Source organism: Mangifera indica, chromosome 13, assembly GCF_011075055.1.
Source record: "Mangifera indica cultivar Alphonso chromosome 13, CATAS_Mindica_2.1, whole genome shotgun sequence".
In the NCBI taxonomy this organism is placed as follows: domain Eukaryota; kingdom Viridiplantae; phylum Streptophyta; class Magnoliopsida; order Sapindales; family Anacardiaceae; genus Mangifera; species Mangifera indica.
In genome coordinates this window covers 10,070,231-10,083,361 of record NC_058149.1, presented here as the reverse complement: position 1 = coordinate 10,083,361, position 13,131 = coordinate 10,070,231, and the positions used below count along the sequence as shown (strand labels likewise).

Here is a 13,131-nt window from a genome sequence, read left to right as displayed (position 1 = left end):
TATTATCTTATTACAGCAAAATCTTCTGATGTTGATTTGATTGAAATTAAACCCGGGTAATTCTCATATATAATATAGTAATATAATATTTTTCAAATATAATTTAAGTGATAAAAAAAAAATTTCATATACGAGAGAGAGGATAATTTTAAGTTTGATGAGATATTTTAATATTAAACACTTCCCTTATTTAATTTTAAGATTATGAGAATGATTATTAATCAGAAGGTCTATTGGCTAGGTGTGTTCCTCCTAAAAAACAAAATACTAATAGGATTGCTTCTCGTATAATTAAGTTGATTGCCTTGCAGCCAAAACGTGTATCATACAGAGTCTAAATTGCAAAAATTCCAGTTGAGAAAATTTGATCTCTTGTGTAAGGTGAACTTGACATATCCGCCGACCTTGAAGTTGAAACCTCCGTTCTGCATTCTTCATTTTTTTCATCCATCATTATTTGCCTTGATCGACACTCGCTGCTACAAAATGCCTTTTCTCCTCTGTTAAAAACAAAAAATTCATCACTTTCACGTTAAACACATATCATTTTCACAATAAAGAAATAGCAAAATCAAACATGGATTAAAAAGAAAATCCACCTGTACATGTATATATCTTGGCCATGGAGTTTTTTCCTGCACAAGTTACATGAACTCATAAAATACGAAGTGGGGTAAACTGATATCTCTTCCACCACCACTCTCGGCGGCGATTCCTTAATTATTCTATCATCTCCACTGCTTCTGGCACAATTTCCACCTGAACTAACTGGAATCGGGCTGGATTTATTGAAGCTTGAAGGACTACACACAGCAAATTTAGCCAAAATTTCATGACCCCCAACACTGCAACTACTACTACTACTACTACTACTACTACTACTGCTACACTTCTCCAGTGCTGCAACGATTCCCAGTCCAACCCCGCCTACATCATAACATTTTAGACTTCGGGGTGATTGAATTTTTAAGTCTAATGGGCCTCTTGGACTTGAACCCATGTCCGAAAACCCGGCAGCGTGGTTACCGGAAAGCAATAAAGCGGATAACTTTCCGATGATCGGACGGGGTCTATTCGCGAACATGGGTAGAGAAATTTGACAGGGGAAGAATGGAGGGAGGTAGATAGATAGGCAGATGGTCGAGACGGGTGTCTAATTTATGGATTGCAATTATTATGGCTTTGATTGAGTTTATTTTTTTAATGGAAACTAATGATTTCAGTTGTCAGTGGGGTAGATTTCTTTGTCAAATGACTGAGACTTGTTCTTGGGATCTGCCCACTGCTGTTTTACCTGTAAATTTTTTAGATTCCTTTACCACTGGGTTTCGTGGCAGTTTTCTTTTGTTCCTCTCCACAATAAATCTACTTTATTCACTTTTAATGCCCAAAAGACTTATTCCCACCTGAAAGCGTCAAAACTCAAAGTTTTCTCCTCCAATTTCTAAAAATTTAAACCCTTATTAATAAATAATTTTTTATTAAAAATAAAATTATTATTTAATAATAATTTTAAAAAAACAAAAATTTATATCATTTTATTTTATTAATTTAAAAAACTAATAATTTTATTTTAAAATTAAGTTTTGAAATGTAATATTTTTCCTTACCAAAAGTTCCAATTTTTATTGACGATTTTCAGGCGAACAATGGTCGATCTCTCTCTTTTCGATGTTTTCTCTCTGACTAATAACATTTAGATTTGATGAAATTTAGACGAGGAGTCAAAACTCTTTATCAGGACATGTCTTTGTAGCCCAAACGAAACCAACTCATATGGATGATAAAGGTCCAAACGAAGTTGAATCCATACATCGTTAGTTGGAGGGAAAGTACCGGAGAAAGAGACATCGTCGAGAGGGAGAGAGATTGGCCATCGTTTGTCAGAAAATTGCCAATGAAAATTGAAACCTCAAAGTAAGAATATCATATTTCAAAACTTAATTTTGAAAAGAAATGGTTAGTTTTTCAAATCAATGGGGGTAAAATAATTTAAACTTTTATTTTTTTAAATATTATTATTAAATAAAAATTTTATCTTTAACCCTAATTAAAAATTTTAACAATAATTTATTTATGGGTAAGTATTTGAGTTTTTTAAAGTTGGAGATTGGACTTTGGGTTTTCACTATACATTGAGTGGGAACAAGTCTTTTGCCCTTTTTAATATATAATGGAGTACATTATTCACATATCATTAAATTATTAAATAATTTTTAAAAAGTTTTATATATAAGTGAATATAATTTTAAATCTCATTCGATAACATTTTAAGATAACTCTTAACTTATTTGATATAATAGTTATGATATTGATCGTTAACTCTAAGATTCTGCGTAAATGAGATTTCTCCTTTAAAAAAAAAAAATCATATAATAACACATCAACTATATATAAAATTAATATGTACATAAAATATTATTTTTCTCAATAATACATCAAATTGTATTCCCAGGCACTTTCAATGCGATGTCATTTACCTGTTCTTAATTACTCACTTCATAATTTTCACCTAACATTATTATTATTATTATTAGAAATTACAACAGGGAGGGATGAGATTGAATACTCTATTTTTTGTCCTCATCCATACAAAAGATATCAATTCTCATCCTCTGCCCGTCTCTATTATGAGGATGATAAAAAATTTTCAACAGGGAGGGAAAATCCATTCTTTGTCATTGTATCCTCAGGGAAATTTTTTTTTTTTATACCCTTTAAACACAATATAAACATATTAAACAACAAAATTAACTAAAACTAAAATCAATCTATTAATTTAAATGTCACAAATAGTATATGTTAACTACTTTAATATGCACAATAAAAAACATAAATAAATTTAAAAAATATAAATAATCTAAACTATAATAATGTATTAATAATTTATGCAAAGATATTAATATAAAAAAAGCATAGACGAGACAGCGCAAGAAGGAAATATATATATCTTTATCTTTTGCCCATCTCTAATTACATCTCTAATTACAGATATATTTTTCATTCTCATCTCTATCTCTTCTATTTTTATCAAAGAATCTTTTCCTCATTAGAGTTTGTATGAACCCAAAAATCTTAAATTCGAATTAAAAATATCATTTTTAATTATTATTATTATAATAAAAAAATAGAGCATCAAATTGGCATAAATCGTATTAACATGGAAAATTCTATTTCAATGTGTTTCAGCTTTTTCTCCTTTTTATTTCAAAGGATAAGAGTGCAGGATTTTTTAGATTCTCTACACTCAAAAAAGCAAAATTTTGTTACTGTAGAAGAGTAAAATTATGTGTATAAATAAATTATATAATTTTATATAATTTGATATATGAAAATTTAATTGAATAATTTCTTTTTTAAAAAATAAATAATTATATTAACTAATCATAAATTATCCCACTAATATATGTATTATTTTATTTTTTCGATAAAACCAAATATATACAGTCAAATGGTTAATGGCAATTAAGTAATTTAAAAAATAGAAAAAAAGGCAAAAGGTGGTCGCCCACCGATATCGAAGAGAGCTTTCTTGATACCGGGGGCTGAAGGTAAAGGGTCCAAGCAACTCTTTACGTCTGTCTGTCCTACGTGGCAACTGACTATTGGATGTTTATTACAAGGCACGTGAAGTGTAGTTGACCTCCTGGCCATGTTTGGACAAAAGTCATTTTATTTATAAATAATAATGTTGAGGGTGACATATATTGGCCCTCGCCTCGCCCATGGTTTATTTTTACTCTTTAATTATTTCAAGATGTTGACACATTTTTTTATTATTATTTTAAAAAATAAAAACAATTTTCTGAAAGTGAAATCAACTTTATATAAAAAAAAAAAAAACTAGTAATTACTATGAAATGGTCTTTCCAAATAAATTAATTGGGCTAGCCCGTCTGGGTACAGGTTCGATGTAACAGGCAAATTACTTTTCATTTAACTTTATATATACATATTTTTTCCCTTTACTTTTTTATTATTAAAATTATATATATTTATTTTTTATATATAAATATATACATATTTATATATATCATTATATGATTAAATAATTTTAAATTAAAAATAAAATAATATTTAATTATATAATAATATATATAATTATATATTCAAAATGGATATACATAATATTTTTTTATTTTTTATTTGGCAATGAAAAAACAACCATATAGAGACCATAGATCTAGACATACTTGGAACTTGTGTGAGGGTTAAGACATCCGAAAGTTAGTGAAAGCAATAAGATCTAATCAACACATAACTTGTCAATAACAAATTTAAACAAGATTCGATGAATCCAATTCGAATTGATAATAAGCAAGCACAACAATGTCGGGAAGTTTTGGCACATGGTTCAAAGTGCAACCACAATGAAAAGACCTAATCATACACAATTATAAGAAGTTGAAAAGGTCGTTAATGACGATGCAAGGGTGGTAATGCCGAGAGAGGAATAATTCTATTGATGACTTTTTATGATTTAGTTTTTTTAATCATTAAGCAAGATAAATAAAAAAATTATAAATTTACAAAAAAAATTATAAATATATAGCGTTTTCTTTTCTCCACCAACTTTACAAAAAAAAATTAATTTACTTTATTGATAAATTTACATTATGAGTGGAAAAATAAACATCCTCAACTTAAAAAGTAAAAAATTGTAATTTTATTTAAATTGCGGTAGAACATGATCCTTCAACCTAATAAATATATTATTTATTTATCAATAATATTATATACATAATTTTTATATATAATTTTATACACAAATAATTATTTATCACTATATAATTAAATATTATTTTATCTTTAATTTTTAAATATCTTATTATATGATGACATATTATTATTTTTGTATAAAATTATATACAAAGATTATTTATATATCACTACTCTTTATTTATTTCGATGCACTTTACCTACTACCAATATAAAATTAGCCTTACATTAAGTGTGTTTGTGTTATTTTATAAAATATATAAGATTGAATCCATTCAATTGTATATAATTTATAACGACTTATTCTCACCTACGATTTAGTTTATTATTAAACTCTCCTTCGCTAAATTTCAAAAACTCAAATATTCACTCATCAACTATTAAAGTTAACAAAATCTATTAAATCTAAAAATATAATTATCATTTCACTAGAAATATTAAAAAAATAAAATTTTATCTCTTTTTATTTTAAAAATTTATAATTTTTTATTTTAAATTTTTAAAAATTTTATTTTCTTTATAGGTTTTTTGTCTTTTTCGTTGATGAAACTCTAACCAAGGTCATCCTTATCCCATCCTTCTTCCTCTATCGCTGACAACGAAGGCGAGGAAGCCCTGGTACATGATGAATCATCAAATCAAATTTATATAATCAACTTATAATAACCAAGAGATTTGATAATTCAAATTTTAATCCTAATTTTTATAAATAATTAAATTGGGCCAACTCAGGCCAACCAGCCCATTTTACATTATGCTCCAAGCCAACCTTCACAAGAAAATCCAAAATAAATAATCATATAATTTATGGAGATTATTTAAAATAATGAAAATTTAAGGGCTTTATAAAAAATAATCACACCTCTCATTTTTATATATAATCATCAGTTTTAGATGGACGAAGACTAGCCCTATGTATAAATTAAATTTTCAGTCTTTCTCCACCAGACATGTGAATGAGCCGAATCGAGCCAACTTTGACATAGTCCATGAGCCTTAGGCTGCACATAATGGGTCTTCAGGCCAAGCCACACTTCACATAGGTCAAACTCGATATGCTACAGTTTCAAACCGAACTTTTTTAGATCAAGTTTAAAATTCATGTTTTACACTAGACCTTCTTTTGACCCAACCCAATTGACATATCCATCATTTTGAATAATCACTCTCAACCTTTACTATTTACAATATGACCGAAGTATAATCATATTATATAAATCAACTTTTTACTTTCAAGATTTTCGATGTATTTAGAAGTTTTATTCACCATTCTTCATTGTCGTTCTTTGTTGGTGTTCAACCTACATATTTGAAATGTTTTTTACTATGAAAAAAATGAGAAAAAAAAAGTTGGTTGTTAATATTTTTATATACATTGTACAAATTATTATGATTAAATAATTAGTTTGAATATGTTAATGATTAAAGTTTCATATCAAATAAATACAATATAAGTTAATGGTATCTAAATATGAGAAATTGAATCTTAAGATAAACTAATTAATTTTATGTAATATATGTTTTAATCTTCATACTTATAGACTAAATATATTCTCAATATAGTATCAGAGCACGCGCTAAACAGTTGATCTAACAACCTAAAGTATTTCTCGACATATTCTTAACATGTTATCAAAGCACAAACCAAACAACAAGTCTAACAGCGTAAGGTGTTCATAGATGCGAGTGTCAATGTATCCATCCAAAAACTAACTCAGCATATAGTGGATCTAACAACTTATGGTGATTGTACTTGAAAAATGGTATTGAAGAGTAAAATATCACGTCTAATAAATAAAATATAAGTAAGTAATATACAACTGTAAGAGATTGGATCTTAACATAAATTAATTGATTTTGCATAATATAAATTTTGATTTCCATACTTATAAATCTAATGTATTCCCAACAAAATGCAACTTTTACAAGTTCAAGAGAAAAAATATGGACAATTGGCTACTTTTTATAGTTAGCATATTTCTCCAACAAGCAAAAATTCTGTATTAATTTGCGTAATTTCTCCTGTCTATAATTAAAGGTGGTATAAAAAAAATTGTTAACTCAAGTCCAGATCCTAGAAATGTCATAGGTTAGTGCATATTTTAGGCGAGCTTACATAATCTCTTAATCAACTTGTGGAATCATGATTTTAACCCATTTTCACAAAAAAAAAAAAAATTACCCTTGAATCTAAAAGAAACCTTATTATGTTGACACTCCATTTTTACTCATTTCCATCTTCATCGAGCCTATCCATCTTCACTTGATCTCAACATTGGCGTGTTTCCTAATATAAGGTGCATAACATTATTCTATTCCTAATTTGTTGTTGTGTTAAAGATGAAGTGTTGTGTTGATTATTGTTGTTTGAGTAGTATGAGGATCATGGATTATTGTTTATATGCATATTTACTTTAAATTGTAGTCAAATTAGGGTTTACTAACTAAACTTATGTTTTCTGATTGGAACCCATAGATTCTATCAAATTTTAAGTTTTAACTAGAAATAAACAAGAAAGAAGTATCAAGAAGGTTGACTGAAATGGTGGCATCAACTGAATTATTTGGTTTCGATAAGAATAAATTAGATTAGGTTAATATGATATTAATTGAATCCTATTGAATTTGGTTGATACCCCTCTTGGCAAAAAATTTATTGAAAATGTGCACTTTTACCTTAAAGCAAGAATTAGGTGAGAGTAGACCAAAATTTAGTCATATTTTCCACATTCTTGTATTTAAGGAAAAATTGAATTTTGTCATGTATTGACCAAAAATTTATTGGACCTTGAGGTTTACTTTTACCTTATAAGACAATGTCATGTTGTGTTGTTTGAAAGGGTAGTGTCAAAGCCATCACCATGTTCCGAAGAAACATTACTGTGGCCAAATCCAACTGAATTTAACTAACACCCCACCATTCTCATTTCTCATTGACCATTAGCCAGCTTGCACAAATGATTTTTTACATTGAGTGATTCCTTATAAGTAGAGGTGTCAGTGTGTCAGTCAGTTTTAACTTTGACAAGATCCATCGAATCTGGCCTAAAGTATGTATAGTAACAAACCATCGAGCTAGGCCTTAAACAGGTTGGGTTATGGGTTGGACTATTAATTTTAATAAAATAGATAAATTTTTATATTTTAATTATTAGTTAATTAATTATTTGGATTTTTTTATTAATTATGTAAACAGTAGTGGATTAGGTTGGCTCGTGTCTCTAGGCCTAAGCTCGGCCCAAAATGCTATAATATGTGTCAAGTCTTATCATGTGAGGTTTTTTTATCATATTTCAGACTGATTCAACTCATTTGACGTGTCTACTTATTAATCGACTTTTTCTTTAAAGGCTAGCATATGGCAAATTTTGACCAAAACCTTATAATGCCTGCCATATTCTTACATTTACTATATTTTATATTTCCACTCATATTGTTTTATTAATCTTTTGTTTTATTAATCTTTTGTATCCGTCCCCACTTCATATTTTCTTAATCTTTCATTATAGCGGATGACATGATCTATATCAATTAATTGATTAAAATTTTCATTTAATGTCTATTCCTCTTTATCAACTTGAAGGTCAAAAACCAGACACACGAGTGTCAAAAAGTGAACAAGTTTGTGTGAAACTACGTGAAAAAGAGAAAATTGAATTGAATAAAGTTGGTGCTGTTAGGTTGAGTAGTTGTAAATGAAATAAATTATTTTAAATGCAGAATATTATATTAAAACATTCTTAGGGCATTTTGACTAGGTTAAGATTTGAAAAAAGCTTATTCGAATTTAATATGAGTTCTGTTCAAACGAATTTAAACCTAAATTTAATATGCATAAACTCGAACCTAAATTAGACCTAAGCTATAATACATTTAAAAATTTTAAACTGCACCATATAAACAATAAGAGAATCAAATTCAAGTGAACGACTTTTACAAACTCAACTCAAGTTCCACTTATCTATATAAACCTAAACCAAATACGAACTCTTTATCTATGAAATGAATTTAATACCAACAAATTATTCTCTGGGGTTGGCGAGCCTAAGCCACACCTCCCAAAAAATGAGTCAAAATCAAGTTTAACCTTGTTTAGATTAATTCGATTTCAATCCATTCTTAATTTTGAGAATGTTAATAGCCTTGTACAGCGTGTACTCTAATAAGAAAAATGTAGATTATAATATTTTATTATTAATTATATAATAATATATTTTATATTTAACGATAACAAGTATATATTTATAATATTTTATTGTTATTTTAAAAGTTCTTAGCCATATGATACGTTTTATACTTAATCATATTACAAAATAAAATTTTCTTCATAAAATAGAAGTTTTGGTGTTTTCAATATATATATATATATATAGTCAAAATACAAATGTGAAGCACTTTACAAACAACACAGAACCAAAACCAGAAGATTCCTTTAATCTCTACTCAAAAGCCTATCTTTGTTAAACACAAATGTGTGTTTAGAAGCTCCACGCACCAGGTGACTGATAATATGCCGCATCGACAAAATCCACAGCGTCCACGTCACCAACTCCATAACTGGAACCCGAACCCGAACCCGATCCAGAAACAGAACGGACGACTACGTGAGACCTCAGCTCCGCTTCACCCGGAGATCTACGAGAATGCCTAAGCGCAGCCTCTTGAATCTGAGCTGGAGTCATTTCGCTATCCAATGGAATGTCCGGAGGATTCTCCGGGAAATTGAGCTTCGCGGAGGGCCCACGTAAGCAGAAAACGGCTGCATCGTAAGCTCTGGCAGCTTCGTCGGCCGTTTTGTATGATCCCAACCAAATTCTTCCTCGACTGTTAGGTTGTCGAACTTCCGCCACCCATTTACCCCATTTTCTCATTCTCACGCCCTTGTAACGTCTGTTGCTGTAAACGCCGTTACTCTCGACTACCTCCCCGCTGGATTTCACCATTTCGAATGTTATTGTCCTCCCGCAATGGCGACCGGTTGGGTTTAAATAGAGGGAGTGTAGAAGGAAGGCAAAGTAGGAGACGGAAGAATGGATGACAGAGGGGAGCACGTGGGCAGGATAGAGAGTGCCACGTGAGAGGGGCGCAGCATTTTGTGTTTGATGGGGATGGAAGTTACAGGTGGAACAGTTGAGGCCGTTGGATCTGGAATGTGATTCTCTTAAAGTTGAACGTGTAGGTAGATTTGCATTGAGTGAGAGTGGAGACGTGTCGATCGGGAAAAGGGTAGTGAATGGTGAGTAGGAGGAGTGATGATTTTGTTTCTGAAAGGTCAACCGTTGGTTTTTACCTAAAGAAGAAGGTCAAAGTTTTACCAAATTTTGACAGAAAGGATTAATGTTCCACGTATCAACATATTTTTTTATTTCATATTTCTTTAAAATATATATATATACATATATAACTATGTTTGATAAAATTTTTTAATAAAAAATTAAGTATACAACTCTTTTTCATATTTTAAATGTATATTATATAAATTTTATATTTATTCTACATATTTTTATTATGATTTAAAAAACTATAATTCAATTAATTTTATTAAATTTTATATATATATATATATATATATATATATATATATATATATATATGAGAATGATTTTAAAAAGTTTAACTCATAGTAAACAAATTGTGTAATATATTGTACATCACATCGTATGATGTCATTTTTAAAAATGAAATAATAAAATTTTAATAAAATAAAAAAATTATAATTAGAAAATATTACAAATACTCTTAACATTTGAAATTTTTTCATAAACACCTATATTATACCACCATTTTTTTTTAAAAAGTATATTAATGTGTATTGATAACATGTATTATATCATATGAGATATTTACTATACTCTATTAATTTGATATATTTTTATAATACATATAATTTTTTATCTATATCATATTTATCATAAAATACATATTGTATATCGTAGAATATTAATAACTATAATTCAAATTATAATCTAAATCAAACCAAACGGTATTTTTTTTAGTTTGATTTGAAATTTTGAAAATCATTTTTTTAGTTTTATTTAAAAAAATTCTCGAACTATACTAAACCAGATCGTGCATACCTTTATATGTTATTATATGATTAAATAATTTTAAAATAGAGATAAAATAATATTTTATTATATGATAAAATATTATTATTTGTGATATATTATTTATGTACATAGTTTATTATGGATTAAAACTTAAAAATGCCTTTGTTTTTTAAAGTTAATTATTTACACTTATTGACAAAGTTTTCATCTCTTAAAAAGCATTGTTAAAGACTCAACACATCTAATTTTGCTTAATCTCTTAAAGTTTAATTTTTAATTAGGCCAGAGTACCATTTCTCACCCAAGTTTTAGCTTAATCTCATAAATACACCTATAATAGATTAAAAACTTAAACACCTACCCATTCTTAAATTGTTGTTAAATTTTTCGTTAAATACAAAGATAAAACCGTTATTTAACAATAATATTAAAAAATATATAATTTTATTTATTTTTTTCAAGTTTTAAAAATTAATATTTACCCCCATACTTGAACTTTGAAAATTGATTTTTTCCCCTCAAATCCTTACTTTTTTTCTTCACTCCTCCCTTCAACCACCTGCTTCCAACACAGCAGGTTGCTGGATGACACTTGACATCCTTCACTGAATGACACTGTAGTTCAGAGATCTAAATAACGCTCGTCATCTAAATCTAGAGAATGATCGTCGTCCTCTGGATGATTTCGTCTTATTCCTCTGCCTTTAGTCAGCTGTTGGCTGGAGAAAGTGGTTAGATTTCAAGGGAGAAATTGAATTTTTCAAAACTTAATTCATGAAAGAAAATGTTAGTTTTTGAAATTAAGGGAGAAAAATGAAATATAATTTTAATTATTTCAACATTACTGATAAAATAAGAAATTTACCTTTTAACCCTAACAGAAAATTTGTGGATATATCTTAACAAATTCAAACTTAGGTGGGTATTCAAATTTTTTATCTATAATTGTATATATTTATCATTTCAACAAAACTTTAGTGGGAACTTACGCTTTTCCCTTTTAATTATTTAGCTGAGACGGCAATTTTTATTAAGATGATCCATCATTCGACATTATATTATTAGAATTAGTACTTAGACATAACCTTATTAATTATAATTTATTATATGGGCTCCGCCTATGTTTAATAATATTGAGAATTTAGGACACTAGCCAACAGCAATAGGGGTGTTTGAAATTCAAATTAAACAAATGAAGCCCATGTATTGATTTCACTGTAGACCTCCCAATGGAGCAAAAGGGATTTAATGATTTCGAATAACTTATGTTAATTGGAAACTTGTGCTAATATTGATAAGTGACCAAGACATTCCAATGGTTGGAAAGAAATAAAACTAAATTATATATAAAAAAAAAAAAAAACATGTCAATAAAAAATTAAAAAAAAAAGAAAAGTTAAGTAAAAAAGATGAATAAGAACCTTAAAAAATAAGTCAAAGATAAAAGAGAGATGAGAAGACTATATAATAAACAAAAATAACACGATAACATGTTTAGTATGATAATATAAAATGATGTGACTTATTTATGTGGTATGAGATGATATGTTTTATTTAAGCCATAAGAATATTCTTATGACATAAATAAAACAAGTTTTTTTTGTCTATATATTGTAAATATATAAAATGAATACGTAGATAATATATAATTATATAACTGAATGATTTTAAATTAAAGATAAAATAATATTTAATCATATAATAACAAATTATTTATATACATATTTTATATATTTAAAATATATACATATAATATTACTCTAATAAACTATAGAAGATAAGTTTATTTTGGTCTCATTAATTTAAATAACCAACTTTTAAAAGGGATTACCCAAAAACACATGACTAGTGCAAAGAAGCTCATCCAGATAACAAAGGAGTGGCAGAACTGGCTGCTGCAACTTGCAGGCAAGGGAAAAAGAATCTAAATGCCAAGAGCCATTGGGTTTTTTAGAGGAGAGCTGTAGCCCATCTGCCATGGCTGAGAAGGTTCATTTTGTTGTAACCACTGCTAATCAAAGACACTTGTGACTGTTTAAAATAACATCATCAGAGAGCTCTTTGCAATGGTAGAAGATGAGTTTGGACTTTCAATAAGCAACCTGTCACATTGCCTTGCGGAGTTATTTTTGCTGCTTCTAAAGCCCTGGATTTTCGCAAAATAGTTCACAACGCCGTAGAAAGATGACTAGTGTTTAAAATGGAGAAAATTATAGTTTTTTTTTTTTTTGGAAAAGTGGATAAAATTATAGTTTAAGATCTTAATCTGCTTAGGTAATGTTTGATTGAATATTTCTTAATCTTTTCATGTTATCAGTTATTTTTTAGCAATTTTCCCTTTAAGAATTTTAATTGTTGATGT

General features: G+C 28.2%; 2 protein-coding genes across 2 annotated transcripts; both read right to left on the bottom strand.

The window, feature by feature from the left end:
• Nucleotides 1–276: 276 nt before the first annotated feature.
• On the bottom strand, nt 277–1,173 carry LOC123194420 (FCS-Like Zinc finger 13-like). The gene is made up of 2 exons (XM_044607609.1): nt 600–1,173; nt 277–500 (listed from the first exon to the last, which is right to left on the bottom strand). The coding sequence occupies exons 1-2, from the start codon at nt 1,082–1,084 to the stop codon at nt 335–337; spliced, it is 651 nt and encodes a 216-aa protein (XP_044463544.1). The 5' UTR covers nt 1,085–1,173; the 3' UTR covers nt 277–334.
• A 7,885-nt stretch (nt 1,174–9,058) lies between these two features.
• On the bottom strand, nt 9,059–9,760 carry LOC123195081 (ethylene-responsive transcription factor ERF016-like). Its single transcript, XM_044608675.1, has one exon. The coding sequence runs from the start codon at nt 9,660–9,662 to the stop codon at nt 9,198–9,200; it is 465 nt and encodes a 154-aa protein (XP_044464610.1). The 5' UTR covers nt 9,663–9,760; the 3' UTR covers nt 9,059–9,197.
• Nucleotides 9,761–13,131: the final 3,371 nt, after the last annotated feature.

Excerpts from the sequence above, each read along its gene's own strand:
- LOC123194420 (XM_044607609.1), bottom strand. The coding sequence starts at position 1,084 with ATGTTCGCGAATAGACCCCGTCCGATCATCGGAAAGTTATCCGCTTTA. Across the intron at positions 501-599 it reads CAAGATATATACATGTACAG|AGGAGAAAAGGCATTTTGTA; the intron begins GTGGATTTTCTT and ends TGTTTTTAACAG.
- LOC123195081 (XM_044608675.1), bottom strand. The coding sequence starts at position 9,662 with ATGGTGAAATCCAGCGGGGAGGTAGTCGAGAGTAACGGCGTTTACAGC.